Source organism: Sminthopsis crassicaudata, chromosome 4 (genome assembly GCF_048593235.1).
Source record: "Sminthopsis crassicaudata isolate SCR6 chromosome 4, ASM4859323v1, whole genome shotgun sequence".
In the NCBI taxonomy this organism is placed as follows: domain Eukaryota; kingdom Metazoa; phylum Chordata; class Mammalia; order Dasyuromorphia; family Dasyuridae; genus Sminthopsis; species Sminthopsis crassicaudata.
In genome coordinates this window covers 165,026,074-165,051,285 of record NC_133620.1, presented here as the reverse complement: position 1 = coordinate 165,051,285, position 25,212 = coordinate 165,026,074, and the positions used below count along the sequence as shown (strand labels likewise).

Sequence of the window (25,212 nt, the reverse complement as noted above, 5' to 3'; positions counted from 1 at the left end):
AGAGGATAGGAGGAAGGGAAGCAGAAACAATCAGGAAAAAAGCTTTGGAAAAGGTTTATTGAAACTTTTATGAACAAATTAAGTATCCAATTTTAGAAAATTAAATAAGAAAACTATAAAGAAATTAAAATCCAAATTAAGTCTATATTCTGTTCCAAATTTGCTGATTGAAAAGTTTTAAGTTGGGAAATAAATACTTTAGTTGGGTCTGTATGTCAATTAGAGGAATGGTGTCTGAGACTTTATTACAAAAAATCCCTAAGTCTTCCTTTAGAAATTATAAATTACCTGACATTTGATTGACAGTATTACGGATATTGGCCACAAGCAAATTAACTCTCATTCCCGTAGCCCATGCTGCATGGAATGCAGTAGGATATAAATGTGGTAAATTGTTCATCCAAGCTACTGGTAACACAATCGTGTCCACTTTCAACTTTTCCACCAGAGTTACCACAGGGTCACGAAAAAGTATGTCAAAGCCTGTTAAAATGCCAAATTTTCCGAATGTTGTATCAAAAGTCACCAACTCAGGTTCCATTAGGCTATCAAACTGGACTTCATTTGTTAACATATATTTCTGTAATAAACACACACACACACAAAAAAAAACTTATAAGAAAGTTGATATAAATACTGTAATGTATTTAAATACTGCTAGCTTACAGTTATTGGACAGTATTGATTTTTGCCTCAGACAGAATGAAAACTTCTGGAGAAAATAGAGATAATGAATTGTATAACCACATTATTTTTCTTACAGTGAAAGAAATTAAAGACAATTATAGGGGAAAGATAAGATATGATTTGTTCTGCCTTATCCATTATAGGAAAGCAATAAATAGCTGTCAATTTTAATGACTATCAAAAATACTTAATTATAATTTCTATGGACAAGTGCACCTTGATTTCTTTAATTTGGCAGAACAAACTTCCCATACTACTGCATGAATACATAAACATGTAATAAAATCTTCTGATGCCATCAATATAAAGAACTGCCTCCAATAACAAAGATTGGCTTCTTTAAAGGATTAATTGGATGAATCCCAAGCATGTTTGTAGCATATATCAGTTAAGAGACATAAGGTTTACACAGATTAACAAGTGTTAGAGGAAAGATTTGAGCCCAGGACTTGCTAATTCTCAGTCCAATATACAACCATTTTGTACTACTATCTTTTTCACTGTTTGGGACCAAATGAAGCATTTCAATTTCAAATAATAACTTCTGTTTCTCATATGCTCTAGTTCATTAAAATAGTAACTTTTTCCAATATATATTAACAATTGAAACTTTGTAGGCCCCTTCCTATAAGGCCATTGTTTCCAGTTGCTTCACTACTACTTGCAAGTTTGAAGTTAAACAATGCGGGTAAGTAATTTTGATAAAAATTATTTCTAAAGTTCTGTTACTATTGACATCAGTATTATTTTGATAATCTTAATCTTCAATATTTCTTCTTTGACAATTATTTTATTATTTGACATTCGGTTGCCGAGTTATTTAAAAATGAATTCATACCTTATAGTAACGGGCCACCAATTTCCCCTCTGAATCATATACCACATTAGCATTGTACTGGTAATAGCCATTAGAGGGACACTTGGCCACCGTGGGATCACATGTCTTTCTATCCCCTATATTTGCTACCACATAGATGGAGTTATTCCTGGCCATGCAACTGAGTCTTTCTTGAACTGGTGTGTTGGCAAATCTAGTAGATATTCAAGTGGAAGGAAAAAAAAAAAAAACAGGATCCACTAAATGCAACATCTAAAGAATTAAAAGTGATACTACAACTTTGAGCAACAAAGTCATTTTGACTATTTTAAGTACAGATTAATGACAAAGGACCTATGAAACAAAGATTCCATCTGTATCCAGAGAAAGAGCTAACATAAAAATATGTATATTTATGTTTATAATATATATAATTTTATTATTATTTAATATTATATTTTACATACATATCTGTGTCTAATGGTAGCCATCTCTAAGGCTGGAGAAGGAGGAGAAAAAACAAAATTACACAATTATTTTATCATATATTTAAAAAGAAGAAGCAAATTATACATAATAGATTTTTAATTTCTTGTGCAATCTTTTTTTCTATTCTACTTTGTTATGGAAACGTTTGTTTCATTTCTTAAGTTAATACTTTTAAAACTATATTTGTGAACAGAAAAAAAGTGATACTACAATAAATTGTTTTATCCACAAAAAGCCAATTCAAAAGAGAGGTAGAAGAATAAAAAAGAAGATAAAAGGAAATTTCAGTGGGCAATATTCTCAAAAGAGGGCTAGGGACATATATGACTATAAAAGGGCATATATATTAAGAGAAAATTATGGCAATAAGGTGTCAAAAGATTAGCAAAACTCATTAAGGAAGAAATAAATCAGGTCCTAGGAATCAATATTTGGCATAGAGAATAAGGGCTGCCCTTGGAGTCAATTACACATAGGTTCAAGTCCTGTCTCTAACATAAACTAGTTATGTGGCCATGAGCCTCTCAATGCTCCAAGCAAATCTTTATAATCATAACTTGTGGATGAATTGACAAAGCACATTGGTAGAGGAAGTCTTCATAAACAGTATTTCCACAAACTACTAAAATTACAAGCCCAGATAACCCCTTCAAAAAAGAAAAAGAGAAAGGGAAAAAGTGAGTCCCAAAGGAAAAGCCCATTGAATTTGAAGTCCCATGTTCTAGTTCTGGCTTTGTTGGTTACAGGATATGACTTTGGGTAACTCCTTTGATTTGTTTTTCTGTTTGTAAGTAGAAATGATAGTACATACTACCTAACCCAAGGGAACAGAAGTTATTATTATGAAAGCACTTTAGAAAGTATAAAGCTTTATTGATATAGATGTATGTGTGTGATAGTAACACTATGTAGAATCATATGTCATATAAAAGGGATAATCAGAACTAATGCAACACTAATGAAATTGAAGAATAGAGAGGCATGTAAGAGAAGAGATTCTGGTGGGGTATATCATCACTATCTTCTCAGATTGAATTTTCTATAATAAATTATGTTCCTACTGCTGTACAATAAGATATGATGAGCTCAATAATTTTAGAAAAGCATAGAAAGTCTTGCACTAAATCAAGAAAAGTGAAATAAACAGAACCAAGATAATGTTGTATACAATAATAGTAATATTGTTTAAGAAGAAAATCTATGTCTTGGGCAGGGATATAGAAAAGAAAAAAGGAAAATAAAAAATGTATATGATAACTGTATTACCTATTTAATGCATAATTGATTTTTATGTGCAATATATTTTTATTATACTATGTTATAGAAATGTTCATTTTATTCCATAAATTAAAAATAAATAAAAATTTAAAAAACTAAAAATTGGGGCAGCTAAATTGTGCAGTAGATACAGCAACAGCCTTGGAGTCAGGAAAATCTGAGTTCAAATCTATCCTCAAACATTTAATACTTCCTAGCTGTGTGACCATGGGCAAGTTACTTAAACCCAATTGCCTCAGCAAATATATATGTATATATACACATATATATATATGTAATTTAATAAAAAAAATAAAATTTAAAATCAATAAATAAATTAGGTTCCTTGGGTAAGTTAACAGGCTGATAATGCTGTTCTTAAGAACTGCCAAATTTCTTTAAGCCTAACCCTTTAAAAAGAGACAGACAAGGTAACACCACAGGAGCATTAGTTTTAGAATCATAAGATGTCAATTGGAGTCCCAGCTCTGACAATTCAGTTATGTTGTTATGAGCAAAATCTTTAATTTCATCTGTAAAATGAAGATAATACTAATGCTACCTATTTTACAGCAAAAATAGCATACCATAATGGTTAGATGGGTCAGGTTGACCTAGATTCAAGTCCTAGATCTGAGAATGTCTAACATTCATTGTTTCTGTGAGGAGACAAATTAACTTAAATCCTCAGAGTTCCTGGGCAATTTTCTAAGCATATAAATTCCAAAACAATTTCTATTCTGCATTCATAGAAACAATCTCCTTACAGGGAATTTCCCCAATCAGTGAAATTATAAATCACAACAAAAAAAAAAAAAAAAGAAAGAAAAAAAACAAAGAAAAAAAAAAAAAAACCCAAACTATAATTCACAAAAGTTGTTGTGGGAAAGAGAAACATGTTTTGAAGCTTTCAAGCCTCTAGAAATATAAACATTATTTTAGATGAGCAAATTAGAGTAGTGAGAGGTTAAATAACTGGCCTAATAAAAAATTATAAAAGCAGTGAACACTTTACAAGGTTTAACAAAGCAAACTGACAAAAAGTAAGTTAATATCTCCAGTTTACTTTGAATATAATAGGAACAGGATAGTGCAGAGGATGAAGAGCATGAAACAGATATGAAAACACATTATTTCGGTGCCACCTGCTGGCAAGTAACTTTTCAAATCATCTTTCATACCAAATCATTTTGAGAGTGAGTAATATAGATTTTTTTTCTTTTTATTCTCACATTTATAAAGTATTTACAACTTACAAGTTTTCAAAGCATTTTTTACAGCTAGCAGGTCAATAATATAAGTATTATCTAAATTTTATAAATAAACAAACTGAGTCAGAGGTGTGATATATTGAAAAATCATGTGTTGGAATCAGAAGACCTCAGTTCAAATTCTGATTCTTTGCTAACTTCCTGAGTAGCATTGCCTCTTTGGTGGACCTCCACTTCATTTACATAATGAGAGAATTAGATCAATGTCTCTTTCATATCTAAATTATTTATATAATTCTAAGAATTTTACTAAAATCTAGTTAGTGGCACTATTAGAATTTCATTCCAGGTCTCTCAATTCTAAGTCTAGTGCTACATTTGAAATAACTAAATAGGGTATTTCAATATGTATGTTGAAGAGAAAGAAGGTTAAAGATGAAAGTAACTTTGTAACCTATAGATTTCAGAAAGCACAGTAAGAATAAATAGTGTTTGGTCAGGAGTTTGGGGTGGGATCCTTGAAGAGGATGGGAATAAAAAATTGTGTAAGGGATATGTAGCATGAGGTTTAAATGATGACCTACAAGGGTTCAGAATCACTGGAATGTTTGGGGTGTGATTAGGTATGTGTATGTTCATCATTAAGTGGAAGGAACTACTCCTTGTCCCAAAAGAAACTGAAGATTAGGCAGGAGACAATGCAGCACAAGATGGGGGTCAGAGTTAGATGTAAGGCTTCTCACTTCTTCTCTTTCTTCCAAAGGGTGAAAATTGGGCAAGAGACAACAGAACATGAAATAGAAATCAAACCTGAACAGCAAAAATGGGTCCTAGTACTGCCAACTTTCCTCTTCAAGGAATAGGTGCAGAAGGATATAGAGAACTAGAAGAGACTCTCCTCACTTCGAAAGGGATATGGTGCTTTGCAGCAAATGGAAATCATACTAAGCCACAGAAACTTTCCCTGGGGGTCACAAGCTATAGGAGATGGAAAGACTAGAGTCATATGGGAGATCATTCTTTTTCTCAGCTGAATGTGGACAGTTCTAAAAGTGTATAGTAAGACTGACATTACATCGGTCTTACTGTTTAATATGTTTTTCTCACTGATATTTGATTTCAAGATGCCAACAAGTCTTTTGACATAGAAAAACACATTTTAGTTGAGTCTTGGCTGGAGGAGATCAAACTATTTGTAACATAAAAATCTATTCTTTCATTTGGTCTTCTGGATTTAAGTTTTAGTTTTCTTAAGCATTACAAAGAATTTTATGCATGTTCAGTCATTTTAATTTCATTGGGGAAAAAAATAAAGAAGCTGTTTAAGGTTATTTTTGGTTGAGTCATAGAACCTCATGCCATCCATTAACAGCAAGTGGTAAATAACATATTTTAGTTAGACTCTCTTTTAAACTTTGAAATCATATTCAATTCTATGTAAGAGAAATCATAAAGAAACTAAAGCTAAAAAGAATCATAAGTGTTTTCACATGTGTTAATTTGATTCTCTAACATTAAGCATTTCTGGAGCACCTACTATGTGCTAGAAACTGTAATGAATGCTAGAGATACCAAACACACACACACACACACACACACACACACACACACACACACACACACATCCACACATCCCACAAAAAAATGTGTTCACTCCATGAGTTTACATTCAATTGTACACATGTACAGGTGTGTTTAGGTATTAAATTCACACAGATACACACAAAATGAATGAGATGTATTGATGGGATTATGGAATGCTACAAGCAATTGAGAACAATGGAAAAGGCTTCATGTAGAAGGAAAGTAAAGAGGGAGTTCATTATAGGAATGACAGGCAACCAAGACAAATAACAGAAGAGACAGAAGATGAGGTGCTTGGAGCTAATCTAGTTTATCATCGCTTACAAGAGAGGATGAAATGTATTCCAATGCCAAAAGGTAAATTTGAGGCAAACTTCAAAGGATTTTAAACCATATAAAGGAATTTATATTTTATTCAAGAAGCAATACAGAGCTGTTGGAGTTTACCAACCAGAGCAGTGGAATGGTAACACCTTCCTGTTATGAAAATAACTTAAGCAACCAGGTGGGGGCTGAGGGGAACTTGAATGAGATGAATTGTATCTAGGAAAAATGTGGGGAGAGAATTCTGGGAAAATGGCAGGAAAGGTTGGTAAATTTTAAACTCTCCAGATTTCCCCCATAAATAGAACAAATTTCTACCTTAGGGCAAACATAGACTGGTGGAGACTTGGGGCAGAACTGGGGTCCTTATGGTACAACCCAAGAAAATCCAACGAAAGCCCTCAGGCCAGGGATTAGCCAGTGTGAAGTGCAAACACTTCCAGGCTAGCTCTGCAGAAACATCTAGTAGGGACCCCTGGAGAGAGTTATGTGGAATCTCAGCAGAAACCACAAAAACTTGCATCTGCCAGGCTGTATCTGGAAGTTGGAGTCTGATTCTGGGAAGACTGAGTGAATCTCAGTCTGAGTGAACCTGAGTGACCTGAGTGATCTGAGTACCAGGCCCAGCTATGCTGTAGCCTAAGTGAGAAGGAACCAGTACCCAGTGAGTGCAAGAGCAGGGGTGCAGGGATGCTGCTGGCTGTGGATACTTGCAGGAGTGTGGAACTCTTGGTTTGGGGGTTCTAGATCAGAGAGAAGAGTTGAAGTGAAGCTAGAGGCACTGTTTCCCCATCAAACAATAAGAGATGCTTACACTAATAACTCTTATTTTAAAAGAAATGAACCAGCAAAGAACCCCACCACAGAAATGAAACTTACTATGGGAATGGGGAAAACTGGGGTTTACCTTCAGAGGAGGAAATTGAAGTAAAAAACCTACCCCAAAGAGTAGCCTTAAATGGTTCCCTGCTCAGAGAGAATTTATACAACTCAAAAAAGAATTTAAAAATAAAATGACATTGAGCAAAAATTAAATAGTAAAAATAAAAACAACCCAAAAAATACAAGATTATGAAACAAAGTTAAACCAAGGTGAAAGGGAGATAAAAAAAAAGTTAAACCAAGTAGAAAAGGAGATACAGAGATGATGAAAACAGCTCTTTGAAAATTAGAATTGGGCAGACCAAGAAATAACAAAACAGAATTTAAAGAATGAAAAAATAGAACAGAACATGAAACATCTTATAAGAAAAACAACAGGTTGTAGAATAGATAAACAAAAGTAAATGATAAGAATAAATGGACTACCTAAAATTTGTGACTAAAAAAAAAGACCCTTGACCAAATAATGCAAGAAATAATCCAAGAAAATTGTCTTAGAGGGATAGAGCATAAGGGGAAAGTAGAAATGGAAAACAATCCATCAATCACTACCTCAAAGAGATCCTTTATGGAAAATACATAAGAATATTATTGCTAAATTTCCAAAAAAAAATGGATATTCAATAAACTTTCAGATTTTTAAGATTTTATATCAACCAAACCCATACTTAATAGAAAATTTAATATATAAGAACCAATATCAAATACCAATTTTAAGGAATTCAACATGGACAAATTGCTTTTGTTTTTGTTTTTTTTTAACACAGGAAATATATATTATATGTTTAATATTGATATCAACAAGAGGATAGCTTCAAAGAAAGATTGGAGCACAGTTAAGATAAAAATAATAATTATGTTATACAAATGAGGTACAGAGGAAAAACAGACACAAAAGCTTTAAAGGGGGAAGGCAGGCTCATAGTTTTATATGTGTGTGTATAGATATATAAAATGAAGGGTGTAGCATCCTCTAAAATCTATAAAGAAATAAGGGGGGAGGGATGGACAGACAGGGAAGCAAAGGGTGAGGAAAGAAGACAAGGGAAGGATCCTTGGGTGGAGAAAGGTTAAGTAATAGCAAAGCAAGTTAAGGAACAGAATTAAAGCAAAGAGTCAGCAGGATAGGAAAAAGATTTATGTGCATGTTCATGTGTGTGCATATGTACAAGTGTGTGTGTGTATGGATGTATATATCTACAAATGTATACATAAATATAGCCTTTCTTAACTATAGCCTACTTGGGAGTAGGGGGGATAAAATGGGGGAAAAAGAATAAAATAAAAAAGGTGTGCAGCAGAGAACAAAAGAACAATTTACAAGAAATATGGACATTAATGAATATAATTTCTTCTACTAATATGTGTATATTTTCTTTAATTGGTAATCTGTTATTATATATTTTGAATCCTCCCTGATGTTCTGCTGGGCACATGACAATGTAAAAAAAAAAGAAAAGAAAAACATGATGACATTCTAAACTAAGATAATGGCCAAGCAAATAGAAACAAAATAGATGCAAGAAATATTATAGAGACAGAAACAACAGAATTTGGCGACTAGATCTAGAAGTTGAGGGAGATTGTAGTCAGATATAGTACCAAAGTTGTAGAGATTTTCTATTATAGAAAGCAGAGGCAATTGAACAGTGATTTGAATCAATGGTGTAGTGTGTTCTTTTTGCCAGATTTGAGTTACTGTTATATAAGAAAAAAGAATTTGGAGCCAGACAACAAATCTAGTACTGAGACATAATATAATGGTAATGGAGATTTTAAATTTCCAAACATTTACTAGGACACCTTCTCTGCCAAAAAGCAGAGCAAATAATAACTTTTTTAACTTGACTTAGTAACAGTTTCATTCTTCAAAATGTAAAGAAAGCAATATAGAGAAATTTTATTCTGAATCTAATTCTCACTATCTTGAAGAAATTGATTTCTAGTGCAGAAATTATGGGAAACCTGGGAGGTAGGAGAAAAGGAAGGAGAAAAGGTTCCTACAAATTTTGTGAAAAAAAAGAGAGGAAATCTAGACTTAGTCTGCCTTGTATATTAGATCTTGGGCAAACAATTCACAAGGTTCAGAAAACAGTTAAGTAACATTCAGTGGACTAAAATGCTGCAGGAGCAAGTTAGTCCAAGAGTCATGGAAATGGTCAAGAATGAAATTCTAAAGATAAAAAGAGAAACAATTTCATTAAAGAGAGGGAAAATGGGATTTGTCTGAAGACACCAGTGGATGCTTCAGAAATTCACAAACTTAAAATTTAAAGAGAAATGTAAAGAAAATGGAAACAAGGGTCAGGAACCCAGAAAGTATATAAGAGCATAGCAAAGTCCTGTAAAAAATTAGTGATAGGAACACTGGAGCTGAGATTAAGGTGACCTGGCAAGGGACAAGAAGGACAAGAAAGAGGTTTTGGTGTATGTTTATTTCATTTTTGAGTTAACACTGTGAAACAAAAAGAAGATAAAGATTAAAGACTTTTGCTTAAGGAGCCTGAATGAGAAGGAATTTCTGTTCAACTCCTATTTTGATTATGTCTCTTTGATTGCTTGTAACAATAAAAATGGCCAGGAGAGAATTGATAGCCAAGAGAAAGAAGCAAGATGATATAGCATCTAGTTGCCTTTGATGAATTCAGATCATTGGACTTCAATGAATTAGATTTCCAGGTAGTGAAAGTACTGACAGATATTCAGTATTAAAAACACTGGAGGAGCTGGTAGCACAGTGGATAAAATTAGGGCTTGAGTTCAAATACAGCCCAAACATATATAAGCTACATGACTCTGGGCAAGTCACTATTTGCCTCATTTTCCCCATCTGGAGATAATAGCATCTACTTATCAGTGCTGTTGTGAAAGTCAAATAAAATAATTGTAAAATGCTTAGCACAGTGCCTGGCACATAAATGGTACAATATAAATATTAGCTATTATTAAAGTTATATTACTGAACTACTATCGGAAATATGTGAAAGATTATAGGAAATAGAAAAGACTGGAAAGGAGAAAATATCCAAAAATTTTTAAAGGGAAGAGAAAAGAGCCTATAAACTGTAAATCAATGAGTTTGACAAATTCCTGAAGAAATTTTAGAATGGATCATTAGAGAAATGGTTGATAAGTTTCCTTAAAAAGGAAGAAGTTATTACAAAGAACTAGCATGAAAATCTCAAAAGTAGAAAAAATAAATTTAGCAACTGACAGGATTTGTAAGATGAAAGTGAAGAGTATAGTAAAATTCTGAGACTATGAAACTTGGACACAGGAAGTATCACAGTATCCTGCACAGGGAAAAAAAAAAAAAAAAAAAAAAAAGGAAATTCAGAAGAAGGTTGAATTTTAGAGGAAAAATAATATGTCTTATTTTGTATGTGTTGTTTGGAGAGTCTATGGGACAGCCAATCCACTTGAAGATGAGTAATTAGAGCTCCAGTAGAAATGTTCATTTAAAGGGTCCCCTGAACTTGTGTTATTGAGTTGCCATATTTTCCAGAAACATCGGACTCTGACCATGGAAGCCCTGAATGCATCCTGAATGAAGCCCCAGCTAACATAATTTATTATTTGCAACCTAAACTGGAGTCCCCGTGCGTTCTTGGGAGTCATCAGTCAGTCTAAGTTAGACTAAGAAGCTGCTTATTCAGAAGAGACCAGGTAGATTAGCAGAACATTCTATTTTAGTACTCTGGCAATTCCCACTGGAAAAGAATGCAGCTTTTGCCATTATCTTGCTCCTTCCCTCTTTTGTCCTATAATATTTCCTGCACCCTTTCATTCTCATGCCAAATCCCTTTAAGTAGAAATATTTTGAATTTTTTTTGTCTTGTGGATATAAATATGAAAATTTCTGTGTGGATTGGGAGCTCTTCAGATTCCACATATTCTTTTCTCTTTTCTCTTATTCTTTTCTCTTATAAAAATATAGTTTTAACATAAGTTTTGTGAAGCTGTGTTTGTCTGTTGATAGAGACTAAAGATGGATTTTTAGATCAGGGAATTATTTCCAAAATGTCAGGGATGTCACCAATGAGAGAAAATAGAGAATAGAAAGGACCCAGGTCAGAACATAAGGTAGACCTATAATTAGAAAACATGATATACATGAAAATATTTAGCAAACGAACTAAGAAAGAGCACTGAGACTGATAGAAGAACCTAGAGGAAACAGTGTAAAGGAGAAACAGAAGAGTTTTTGAAAGATTATCAACAGTATAAAACGCTACAATGGAGGCAAGTACAGAGAAAATCAAGAAGAGAAAGACGGAGTTTGACAATATATTTTAATACCTTTTGCTGTCTGTACAAGGGGTCCAATTCACCTTTGGATGTGGAATGTCCTCCAGATAAGGATATACATTTATTCTATCAAAGATAAATCCAAAAATACCATATTCTGGAGTCACAATGATATGTGCACCCTATTGAAAATAAATTTAATTAATATAATTTCAGGTAAGCTCTATAACAGTAATAATGTTGGCTAAATAACACCCACTATTGTACCACATTAGCTCCTTTATCAACTTTCTTTCAGCTGTCTCATAGTTTATCTACCTTTAATAGTGAGCCCAAATAAAATTCCTGTCCCAATTTTCTTGCTGTCTTCTTGTCTCTTTTATATTTAACTCTGAGATTCTGACTTTTAGATTTTTAAGTTCGAAGAGATGATGTTACCTAATCCCTGAATTTTATGAGGAAACTCAATTCTCACAGGAAAGCAGAGCAGAAATTTGTCTTTTGTTTTTATTTTTTTTTAATCATTGAATTTAGATAATATAAGCCTTCAAAACCTACCTCTGCTACTTGCCACTTGTTTGACCATGGACTTTTTACTTTTCACCTCTGTAGTTTTGATTTCCTTTTTTATACAATCAGGGGAATGAACTAGATAATTTCTGAAATCTTATTGATCATTAAGTCCTATTATCCTTGGTTCCTAATAATTATTGAATTTCTAGACTTTTAAAAAATTCAACTATTAAGGAAATTAATCTTCCTGTTATTTGGGATAGGGAACATTGACAACTATAAATTTTCTCTACATATCTCTGAAGCCTATATAATATTCATTGAGTCAGGGTCTTAATTACATAATTTGATTATAAACATTTTTTAAAATTTTGGTTTCCCCTTACACTCACAAAACACAGAATTTCCGATTTGGAAGTAAATAGAAAATTCCTACAGTCTAACTCATCCCTGAATAAATATAACAGACAAATATTCATTTAGCCTCTACTTTAAGACCTCAAATTAAAGGAATCTCACTTCCTATGTCACTTTGGAAAAGTTCTAATAGTTATAAAATTTTGTATGACATAAAGTAAAAATTTGCCTCCTTGAAAATTTTACCTATTGCTCTTATTTCTGTCCTACTACACTAAATAAAACAAGTCTAATCTTTCTTTCAAGCGGCATTCCTTCAAATACTTGCAGAAATCTATCAAGAATTCCCTGTTTTTATTCTTTTCCAGGATAAATATCCTCAATTCTTTAAACTAATATACATTTTTTTTTTTTCCTGAGGCTGGGGTTAAGTGACTTGCCCAGGGTCACACAGCTAGGAAGTGTTAAGTGTCTGAGACCAGATTTGAACTCTGGTCCTCCTGAATTCAGGGCTGGTGCTCTATCCACTGAGCCATCTAGCTGCCCCCACTAATGTACATTTAATGGAAATCTAGCCTATTTGTTTTACTATTTTCCTTCCTCTGCATGCTCTCTGGCTTACCAAAGTCCTTCTGAAAATGTGGTACTCAGAATTTAATGAAGTATTCTAGAGCAGAATACATCAAAATTATGCTTTCTCTATATAAGGTCAATACATATCCCTTCATGCACCCTGAAATTATGTTAGCTTTCTGGTGTTAGCTTTTCTGACTGATGTTATGGTTGTAGACACTAAACTGACAAATCTTTATCAGATAACATACTCTTTAGCCAATGTCAAGCACAAATGAATTTACTGCTCCTATATAGTCCTTTCTCCTGAGCCCTTCAGTATAGGTTCCAAAGTTCAGATTTCACTCTACTACAATGTAGTTGTAACAAACATATTTAGGAAAAAGTACCTGTTTTGCTGCTGATATAATTGCTTGCTCCAAAATGTCCATGTTTTTGTTCATCAAATTTAAGGCTTCTATACGAGTAACAGGCGTTATATTGTCAGAATGTGTTATTACTGCATGCTCATACACTGCTGCAATAAAGTTATCCAGACAAGTAGTTTTGAAGGCACAAAGAGCAAAAATTACCATATAACTCTGCCATTGAGAAGAAAGCATATTTATCCAATGATTTCTGAAAAACAGATAAACTCATAATGTATACATATCAAATGAAAAAACTTTTATTATAGTCTATTGATAAGTAAAGAATATTGTAGGAGTTATCATTAAGTAGTAATTCATTAAGAAGTAACATTAAGTAGTGAGTCCTTGACTTCTAAATGTAGCTAATAATTACATGTTAGTGATCTTCGCTGCCCAGATTAAGCCCATCCGATTAACAACTTTAATCAGTTATCCTATCAATGGACAGTTCTGAGAATAAGCCCTATGTCAAAACTCAAAACTTGGCAAATTCAGCTTATCCTTTTTAGTGAAGATGTTTACTTTGAATTACTCTATACCTAATTCAGACTTGGGAAGGATTTAAATATATACATATTTATAAAAATATTAAGACCACTCCTTGTCTTACACACAGTGAGCACTTAAATGCTTGCTCAATTTGTGATAGTGATGGATCACTTTTCTAAGTTTTGCCATTTGGTATTCTATAATCTATTATCATCTATTCCACAAATGATATCACCTCTCCTCCCTGTATCCCTAGAGTTGAAATACTGCACAGGTTTTCAGAGAAATTTCATATTTTTAATTTAAAAAATTATTATTTATTGGCTTTTCTTTTAATTTTGAGTTCTGATTTCTCTTTCTCCAGCCCTCTCCAAGCCATTGAGAAAGCAAGCAATACCACACAAATTATAATGTGAAATTATGAAAAACATATTTCCACATGAGCAATGTTTTTTAAAAAGCATGTCATTTTCCTTTTATTTTATATTAATCAATCTGATAGATGCAAGGTGGTACCTCACAATTTTTAAATTTGCATTTTTCTAATCAACAGCTATTTAGAGCATTATTTTATTTAACTAGAAATAACTTAGATTTCTTCTGAACATTGCCTGTTTATATTCTTTGACTATTTTTAACTGGTTAATGAAGTTTATTTTTATAACTTTGACTCAGTTGCTTATATATTTGAGAAATGAGGCTTTTGTCAGAGAAACTTATTGTAAAAAAATTATTATCCATAGTATCCTTTTTAAAAATATAGTTTTCTTGACTATCTCTTTCAATTAGGTCTATTTTAGCTTTTGCTTCGTCTAAGACCATGATTACAACCTGTCTTTTTTAGTTTGGCTGAAGTGTAACAATCTATTCTAGCTCCCGATTTTAACTGTGTGACTTTTTGTTTCAAGTGTGTCTCTTACTTGATGGATTCTAGTTTCTAATCCATTTTTCTATCCTCTATTGTTTTATGGATGAATTCATCCCATTAACATTCACAGATAAGATTACTGTTATTTCCCTCCAACATATATTTTTCTGTTTATCCTCTTTTGTTTCTTTTTACCCTCTTCCTCCTTAAATGTTTTATTTCTAACCACTCTCTTGTTTTTTCATTTACTTTCCTTTCCCTTATCCACTTTTCTCTGTTGGTAAGAAAGATTACAGTACCCAACTATGTGTATGTGTATGTATACATTTATGTGTATAAATGTGTATAAACAATAGATTAGATTATGCATATTTACATATACATATATATGTATTTTCCCTTTTTGAACCAATTCCAATGATAGTAAGATTCAAGCAATGCCTATGAGTTCCCCACCCATTTTCTTCACTGTAAAAACACACTTTCTCCTTTTTTTTCCTCTCCTTTTTCCCTCTTTTAATGCATACTTACACCTTCACTGTTTTTAGATCACAAGATAATCGACTCATTCCCATGCTTTTTTTTTAATAGACATCTTCAAAGTGCCCTAATGATTAAGTTCTTAGGAGTTATATGTATCATCTTGTCACATAAAAATATATTTTAGCCTTATTGAGTACCTTATAATTTCTCTTTAGTGTTTATCTTTTTATGCTTCTCTTGCATCTTATGTTTGAATGTCCAATTTTCTTTTCAGCTTTCGTCTTTTCATCAGGAATTCTTGAAAGTCCTCTGTTTCATTATTTTTCTCCTTGAAGGATTATACTCAATTTTGTTAAATATATTATTCTTGGTCAAAATTCTATCTTCTCTGCCTTCTAGGATGACATATTCTCAAATTCTCTGCTCTTTAACGTGTCAACAATATCTAACATCACAATACTATATTTTCACGTGGCCATTACCTCTGGAATTTAGCAATAATATTCTTGGGAGTTTTCATTTTGGAATCTTGATCAGGAAGTGATTAGTGTTTTTTTTTCAATTTCTATTTTATCTTTTGAATCTACTATTTTGGGACAGTTTTCCTTGATAATTTCTTAAAATTGATGTCTAGGCTCTTAGACATGGCTTTCAAATAGTCAAATAATTATTATCTCTCCTTTATTTTTCAGGTCAGTTTTTTGTTGTTTTTTTTAGGTCACTTGTTTTTACAATGAAATATTTCACTTTTTTCCTATTTTTTCATCCTTTTGAATTTATTTCATTGTTACTAAATTTTTCATAGTGTCAATACTTTTCACTTTTCCAATTCTAATTTTTAAGGAATTATTTTTTTCAGGGAGCATTTGTGCCACTTTTTTCCACTTAGTCAATTCTGCTTTTTTAATTAGTTCCTTTCTTAATAGATTTTTGTGCTTTTTACCATTTGGTTAATTTTTTTAAGGTGCTATTTTGTATTTTTGTACCTCTTTAAGCTGTTCTCTTTTAATAATTTGTTTGTGCCATTGTCATTTCTTTTCCCAATTTTTCTTCTTCCACTCTTATCTCTTTCTTTAATGCTTATGAGAATTCTTGTTGACCTTCTGTCCAATTTGCATTTTTCTTTGACACTTGATTGTGGCTGTTTTCATATTGTTATTTAGCTTCTGTCTTGGTCTCTCTGTCACCATACTTATTTTTTTTTTTGGTCAAGATCTTTTTCTATAGTTTGCTTATTTTTCCAATCTATTTCTTGACATTAAACTTCATATTAAAGTTGGGTTCTTGCTTGATTTTTAGAAAAATATGGAAAGACTTAGATCTATAAAATAATTTGCTATCCTCCTACAGAGAAAAACTAATAATTAGAAGTATATAATAGTATGGTTTTAACACATACAGATATATGTGTGTGTGTCTGTATGTGTCTATGTATATAGTCTTTTGGCGGGGGTGGGGGGGAAGAGGGGGACTTTCTCTAGGGAAGAATGGGAGAAAAAAATTAAAAAGTGCACAAGTGCACAGCAGAGAGCCAAAGAAAACTTAGAAGGAAGCACAGAAAGGCTGGTTACCTTTGAAAATAATGTATAGTATTTATTACACAGCTTTTTTTTTTATGTAAACAGCTGAAAATGAAAATTTATGGTTTTATGTTGTATCCTCTATGTTCTGCTGTTACTTAGAAATACATTTTTTCTCATTTTGTATTTAAATTTACAATTAATTTCAAAAAATATATAAAGAGTTAAGCTCTGTTCACCTTGGGGTAGGACTACCCAGTCTCAAGCGTCAGGCTTTTCTGTCCTGATATTTTCAAAGGTAGCTCTGTGAGTTTTGCAAAATTTTGATACCTCCAAAAAAGTGCCTTAAATCCTTAAGTGCTAGCACTTTTGTATGATTTGGAATTTTGACCAAGGCCCCTTCTCTTCTGCATCTGCAAGCACTAATGCTGATCTGTTCTCTGAAACTGTGACCCAAAACTATATATGGGCAACAGAGTTGCCAAACAACACCAGGTTCTGTACCCAGTGCCAGGTCAGAATTCCCTGTTAATCTTTTTTCTGACCAGTTGTCAAATCCCCTTACCATCTCTGGTCTGAGAACTTCCAAAGATTGTTCTGCTGTTGTCATAGTGGCCTCCAAGGCCTATCACTGATGTCATGGTATCACTAAAGCAATCTACCCAGACCTAGCTTCCACCTGTCACAAATCTCTCCTACTGATCTGCTATGTTGTCTTGTTCTGAAAAAATGTGTGCACCTGACTCTTGTTGGTTCTGCTGCTCCAGAATTCAATTTTAGCACTTTTCTAACTGTTTGGTGAGGAATGTTGGGAGGATCTGGCTATATTGGTACCTCTACATCACATCCTGCTTCCACCCCAAATTATTATTGACAGCGATCCATGTCCAAAATTGAATCCATCCCTCTTGAAAACTTGCTTCTATTAAAAGAACCATAAGTTATCTAATTTCCTCAATCTTGATATTCTATATAATTTAGTCATTTTCCTTTTCCTTCTCATCTTGTCATCAAGTCAACTTAACTGAATTGGAAATACTATCAAATTTTCCTCCAAAATGTCTCTGACTTATTTATTCACCCCTTTTTCTCACTCCTAATGCTAGCCATACTTGCTCATGCCTTTATGCTCACTCTAATTTTCACTTTCATACCAATTTTCATACCAATTTCATACCATAGTTTACACTCTGTATCTTTTTAGATTATAAGAACTTGCTGACAATACTTACAATTTAATTACAAATAATTACAGTAATTATATTTAATTTTCTTTTATCTAGATTTATCCTTCTATTGTTAGTACAAATACTCAATCTTTCTATGCTAACTTGATCACATCACTATTGAAAAACCTTCAGTGACTTTACGATGGTTACCAAATAATGTACCACATATCCTTTCATTACTATGTCCAAAATAAAATCTAAAAGAAATGGGTAAAAACAAAGCTAAACTTGAACCACTAAGAATATTAGCAAGCTTATATCTGCTAAACCTCTGAAAGCAAAAACAAAACCCATTCTTACAAAGAATGGAGAGAAGCTACCCAAAAGCAATTAGATACTAGTAAAAATGAGAAGAATTTTACAGAAAAAGGAGATGCCAAAATAGATGACCAGATATCAATTTTTCCTAACAATTTAGCTTTAGTGACAATACAGATGAGAATATTTTTGTTGTCTCACAAAAATTTAGAATTTAGGATAAATTATTTTATTATTTAAGACCCTCCACAATTCAGTTCCAACTTATTATTTGTACTTATCAGAATAGTGTTCCCTTTTATGTACTTTATTAATTTCCATCCTACATTCAGGTGTTGTCCTTAATGTTCCTTTGCCTCAAATGGATTCTCTGATTTTTCCCTCATACATGCACCTAATAATTTCTATGATATACTGTTTCCTCTACCACACACAAAGAACATAATATTCTTGATCTTGCCAGTATACATAAATGTACTACCTTCATATTCAAGATTTCAAAAATCTCCTTGTCTGAACATAATCTATTGGCTTTCCACTTTTCCTTCTGTCTCCTGTTACTAAAATTTATTTTTCATCTTTACTATGATATCTAATCCCACTCACCCCTCACTTTTCTCCCCAACCATCTCTTTTGCACTAGTCAGTTTCCTTTCTGCATTTCTTTTTTCATTATCTTGACCCTTCAGTGAACCAATTGAATCCCGCATTGCTATCCTCTCTTGAATTCCCAGGTCCCTTAATATTTTACCAATTGTGCTCAGCCAAGTCTCAGTACATCACTCTCACCATTTGCCACCTTCACTCACATGCTGTGGAGTAAAAGTGAAGAAAAGCACCTTAGCTGGGCCCTCATTGCTGCTAAGCAATCCTTCTAAACTTGATTTATCAACTTGCTATCCTATTCTCCAGAATGGCTCTTTCAAACCTTTTTATGCACAAACCTCCCATAGCTTCCACTTTCTCAGATGAGAATATTGCCTCATTTTTTGAACAGAAAAAAATGAAATTATTCTCCAAGAGCTCCTTCTTCTCTCCTCTTTTTCATTTCCTATCACCTAGATGCCTTCTACTACTATCTTTTTCTGAAACCATGTTTTACATGATGAGATAGTCTTAATACTTTTCAAAGCTAACCTCTCTCTTACTTGTTCAAGCCCTCCCATTCCATTCTATGACTAGAAGAGAATCAGACAGATTTTTCCCTGTCACTTCCATCTCTTCACTTTTTTTCCAATCATCCATATCTATTGGCTCATTTTCTACTGCTTACAAGCATGTCCATTTTTCACCCATCCTCAAAAAAAATAAAATAAAAAAATTCATGACTATTTCATCTTTATTAATCATTGGCCTATTCAGGGGTTCTCAAACTACAGCCCGAGGGCTAAGGACGTTTATGTGGCAGCTGGGTTATGGCAAATGGGCTGAGGGGCGGAGACAGAGTGTGAGGTTTTGTTATAACTATAGTCCTACCCTCCAACAGTCTGAGGGATAGTGAACTGGCCCCCTATTTAAAAAGTTTGAGAACCACTGATATTCTTTATGCCCTTTTTGGCTAAATTCTTTGTGAAGGCTATCTACAAATACCTCCACATTCTTACTAACTTTTTATTTAATTCCTTTCATTCCAGCTTCGGATCTTAAAATTCCACTGAAACAGTTCTCTCCAAAGGTACCAGTGATTTAATTGCCAAATTCAGCAGTTCTTCTCAGTCTTCATTCTCCTTAACCTCTCTTTATCCTTTGACATTGCTGAACACTCTCCTCCTCGATACTCTCTCTCTAGGTTTTTAGTACACTACTCTAGCCTGATTCTACTTCCTATCATCAGATCATTCCAACTCAATCTTCTTTGTAATATTCTTATCCACATCACACCCTCTCCCAGCTCCCTTTATATTATTTCACTGGTGTTTTCATTAGCTCCCATGGATTTAATTATCATCTCTATGCTAATGATTGTCAAATCTACTTAACTTGTCCCAATCAAATATTTCACTTTTACACCATTTCTAGAATATTCATTCACCCTTCTCTCCTGACACAACCACCTCCTGTGCAGATTCTCATTACCTTAGGCCTGAGTTATTGCAACTCTCCCCAATATGATCTACTTTTCATTTAGTGATTTTCCTTCATTGGACATCTGACTATGTCATTCCTTCCCACACACTTAGCCCCTCCCATCTTTTCAGTTTTTTTACACTTTACTCCCCACCAAGTACTCTTTAATCTAGTGAAAATCACTTTCTAGATATTCTAAAAATAATACTCTCCACATCTTGGTTCTGGGTTTTTGGTTTTTTTGGGGGTTTTGGGGTTTTTTTTTTGGCAACCCCCATGCCTGGAATGTTTTCCCTCCTCTCTGTCTACTGATCTCTCTTTCTTTTAAGTCCCAAAAAATTTCCCAACCTAATTCTAATAATAATATCATTTTAATTATTCACATAAAACTCACTCTTATTTTTACATTATAGATAAAATTCACAATTTTGATAAATATAAAGGGATTAGTGATACCGTTCATCATAAAAGCAAATTAGTTTGAATTAGACTTGGGAGGTCATTCAGTCAAAAATTCTGTCAACAAGCTTATACTTATACTGATACTTAAGTCCACACGACTAAATATGTTTATAGAAGCTCTTTTTGAGGTGGAAAGAACTAGAAACTAAGGGAGTTTCCACATATTAACAAATGGTTTCTATTATATGATTGTAATTGGACATAAGCAATAAAAAAGGGATGATTTGGGAGAAATCTGGTGAGACTTGTCCGAAGTGATTTAGAGAGCAATGAGCAGAACCAAAACAATTTATGTAACAATGTAAAGATAATTTTTTTTAAAAACTTAGTAACTTTGATCAATATATCGTTCAGCCAGTCTTGACAGAGATGGATTCAAGACTTAAAATTTAAAACAAACTTTCTGGACAAGTCCAGTATGTTTGATCACGTGGTTTTCTTGAGGATGAAAATTCGTTACAATGGCTTTCTTCTTTTTTTTTTTTTTTCTCTGTGGGAGGGAGATAGAAAATAAAGGATTCTTGAGAGATGACTAAGGGACTTGGTAAAAAAAAAAAATAATGAAATTCGAACAACTAGAGAGGGGTGAGGAGGTGGAGACGGGCAACTGGAAATGGAAGTGGGGAGTAGAAATGTGGGGGATGGGAATGAGGGAGGAAGCGTGGGGGAAGACATCGCACTAAAGGAGGTGTGAGAAGGGAAGCTCGGATTCAGAAGAAAAGCTAGGAGATTTGAGATACAGAATAAGGAGGCATGAATACCCAAGAAAATTGTTCCCATTAAATTTTCTGAAATCGTACTAGTTTACCTTACCAAAGAACTTTCCAGAAAGAAATTTGCTTGACTAGAAACAACGTGAGCTTGACCGCTAGGGGTGCAGCGAGCCAGGCACGAGGCAGGCGGTCTAAGCACACGTTAGAGGTAGATGCTCTTGTCCTCGTGGAATCTCTATGCTCCTCAGAGAGACTTTCTATCCTTCAGCTCCTCCCACCGCCCAGGACTTTTTGCCAAGGGCCGGAATCCGTCCAATCAGAATGTAGCTTTTAATACCCCTAAATTGGCCACGCCTCATCCCTCACTTGAGATTTTGAGAGCCAGAGGACGGAGGGAGGGCACGCTCTACGTAAAGTGTGCCCACCATTTTTGTAGTCTTTTAAGGTTTGAGAGGTCCTTTCTCATAACGGTCCTGTAAAGTTGGTGACCAGGATTAATATCACCTCCAAATCGATTAGGCTTAGATCTGGAAGGGACTTTGGAGGGTGCCCCTTTTGATGAAGGGGTTCGCTCATGCTTCTGCCTAAATGTCAGAGGCAGAATTTGAACTCAGGTCTTCCAGAGTCTAGCACCCTATCCTCTGTACCACTTTTGCTTAAGCAGGGCCAAAATGTGCGAAGTATTTTGTTTGTTTGTTTGCATTTTGCTTGATCCCTCTGTTCTCTGAGACCTTAAATAATCAGGGTGTGGAATGAGACCTTTGAGAAGGGAATTTGTCCACATACTATCTGTGTGTATTTGCTAGAGACGTTCTTTCCCTTTTTTACTCCAGTGGAATAAAGAGTGAAAAAATACTTTTCTCTTATTTGTTTTTTTAAAGCAGTGTAACATTCTGGCCCTGAAGTCAGGAAGAATCATGTTCAAGAGTTCAAATCTGGTATTAGATTAGCTGTGTGAGGTTGGGCAAACCACGTCATCCTATTTGCCTCAGTTTCCTCATCTGTAAAATAAGCTGGAGAAGAAAATGGTAAACCTCTCCAATATTTCTGCCAAAAAATACTAAATGGAACCGTAAAAGAGTTGGAAATGTCTGAACAACAAAAAACTTGAAAGAATTAAAGTGGGAAGGAACCAGGGCAGAAAAGATCTTAGATTTTGAGTTGGAAAAGGAAGGAGAGAAATGGGACATCTAAAGGCACCACCGGGAAAAAAAAAAAAAAAAAAAAAAAGGAGAAAGACAAAGATTTATTTTTTTCTAAGTGTTTATTGGTTTCAACTAAGGGATACTGTCTGATGACCAGCTACATTGGAGCACCCATTTCTTACAATTTCTATACATAGGCTATATATAAGTGATAACTATGTGAAAAACTGCCATAAAGAAGACACAGATTGATGATGGGAAAAGTTTTAAAGTTTGCAAAGTGTTTTAGAATATTTGATCCTCAAAACAACTCTGTGAGGGAGGTGCTATTTCACAGATAAGAAAACAGAGAGAGAAGATAAAGGATTTGCTAAGGCTCACAGAATTAGTGGCAGAATCAAAATTTAAAATCAGATTTTCCCAACTCTCAAGTTTTTTTATATATTTTAATATTTATTTACCAGATATATGTATGGGTAATTTTACAACATTGACAATTTCCAAACCTTTTGTTCTAATTTTTCCCTCCATCCCCCCCCAGATGGCAGGTTGACCAATACATGTTAAATATGTTAAAGTATAAATTAAATACAATATATGTATACGTGTCCAAACAGTTGTTTTGCTGTACAAAAAGAATCAGACTTTGAAACAATGTACAATTATCCTGTGAAGGAAATCAAAAACACGGACAAAAATAGAGGGATTGGGAATTCTATGTAGTGGTTCATAATCATCTCCCAGAGTTCTTTCGCTGGGTGTAGCTGGTTCAGTTCATTACTGCTCTGTTGGAACTGATTTGGTTCATCTCATTGTTGAAAATGGATCATCATATAGTATTCCAACTCTCAAGTTTTACAATCTACCCCCAGTACCAATAGCTGCCCTCAGATTCCATCAGGATGGATTGTTCTGCTTCTGTCTGCCTCTCATCCATTCAATACCTCCACCCTTCCCATTTCTTTCTCAAGGATTAATAATCAATATTACCTATACTGCTGAAAAGAGCATGACATTTGTATATCTCTGTGACTTTTCATTGTAGACTGCCTAAGCTAGAGCTCCCTTCCCTGACCATTACTCCTTTTCATCTTCATTCTTATCAGTCCTAGCTTCACTTGTCTCTCTCACACTCTTTTCTACTCTTTTATTATGGGCCCTTGTTTTACTGTTGACAAACTGCCTTTCAAATTAGATTGTACCTCTTTACAGAAAAAAAAATTGGTTTTGACTCATCTGCAGTTTCATTGGCATGAAGAGTACCCAGTGAAGAACATCCTCTACTCATGCAGAGCTACACCTATTCTATAAATTAATCAATCTTGGAAAATTTTCCCAGTGACTTCCTAAGTGACTTCCCTGGTCTATATTGGTTAGAGACTAGACTCAAATCTAACAAAAAATGTTTCAATTCTTCCTCATTCTAAGCCTAGGTCTCAATTTACTACCCCATGCTATCTCTTCTCCAAAATATATTGAACATATTTTGTATTTGCCTAATTAGACTCCTTCTAAGATAATAAAGTTCTATAGATGGTTATATGCACTATTACTCCATATTAGAAGGTAAACAGTTTTATCTTGTTTACTTGATTATGACATAAGTGGGAAATCATAAGTGACCAAACAAGGTTAAATTGTTTTTCTTCTAATATGGAATGGAATTTTATTATCACCAGATATCTTAGAGGGAATCAATTTAGAGGGTCCAGGTATGATTCTAATATATTGTAATATATTTGGATGATCTCAAAATAAGAATGGAAATATGGGGAAGAGGAATAATTTTAATAATTATTTTATCATTTATCTCAGTTGTTTTGAAAAACAAATGAACTTGCCATATAAACAAGAAATTCATATCTAAATAGTCCTAAGAAATATATATGTATGTATAAGCATACATATATATGTGTGTGTCTGACTTGCCTAACTTCCTATATTTGGTAACTGATTAGAAACCAATAGCAATTAGAGCCCAAGCCATTTTTAAACTTCTTTCCATATTACCTCTTCTAAAAGATGATCACAGTGTACCATATAGGTTGGATCTTTCTCAAATACTTTCCCATATAGCATCATCACTAAAATAAGCAATGGAAAATAACTTATGTTTTCTGACTGACCTTCACTTAATACCTATGTAAAGAAAAAGAAGACAATGGGTCAATTATCACATAAGATTTAATCTCCAACAAAAATGAAATTTTCTAGCAGTAGAAATCTGCCAAAATTTCCAGCCTTTTGACATTTATTTTCAAAGAAAGCTGAATACATTACCAGCACAATCCAACAGCATGAGATACAAAGAGAAATTCCATTCAAAATAATGGTCAATAGTATAAAATATTTGGGAATATATCTACCAAAGGAAAGTCAGGAATTATATGAGCAAAATTACAAAATATTTGCCACAAAAATAAAGTCAGATTTAAATAATTGGAAAGACATTAAGTGCTCTTGGATAGGCCCAGTGAATATAATCAAGATGACAATACTCCCTAAACTAATCTATTTATTTAGTGCTATACCAATCAGACTCCCAAGAAACTATTTTAATGACCTAGAGAAAATAACAACAAAATTTATATGGAAGAACAAAAAATTGAGAATTTCAAGGGAAGTA

General features: G+C 33.5%; 1 protein-coding gene across 1 annotated transcript in view; it reads right to left on the bottom strand.

Moving 5' to 3' along the window:
- Positions 1-21,733, bottom strand: part of LOC141565959 (pantetheinase-like) — a 28,095-nt gene extending 6,362 nt beyond the window's left edge. The window contains exons 1-5 of the mRNA XM_074309809.1: positions 21,542-21,733; positions 13,332-13,560; positions 11,551-11,681; positions 1,526-1,718; positions 289-580 (exon numbers count right to left, since the gene is read on the bottom strand). Coding sequence (XP_074165910.1) covers positions 289-580; positions 1,526-1,718; positions 11,551-11,681; positions 13,332-13,544 — 829 coding nt within the window. The 5' untranslated portion in view covers positions 13,545-13,560; positions 21,542-21,733. The remainder of the gene's footprint in view (positions 1-288; positions 581-1,525; positions 1,719-11,550; positions 11,682-13,331; positions 13,561-21,541) is intronic.
- Positions 21,734-25,212: the final 3,479 nt, after the last annotated feature.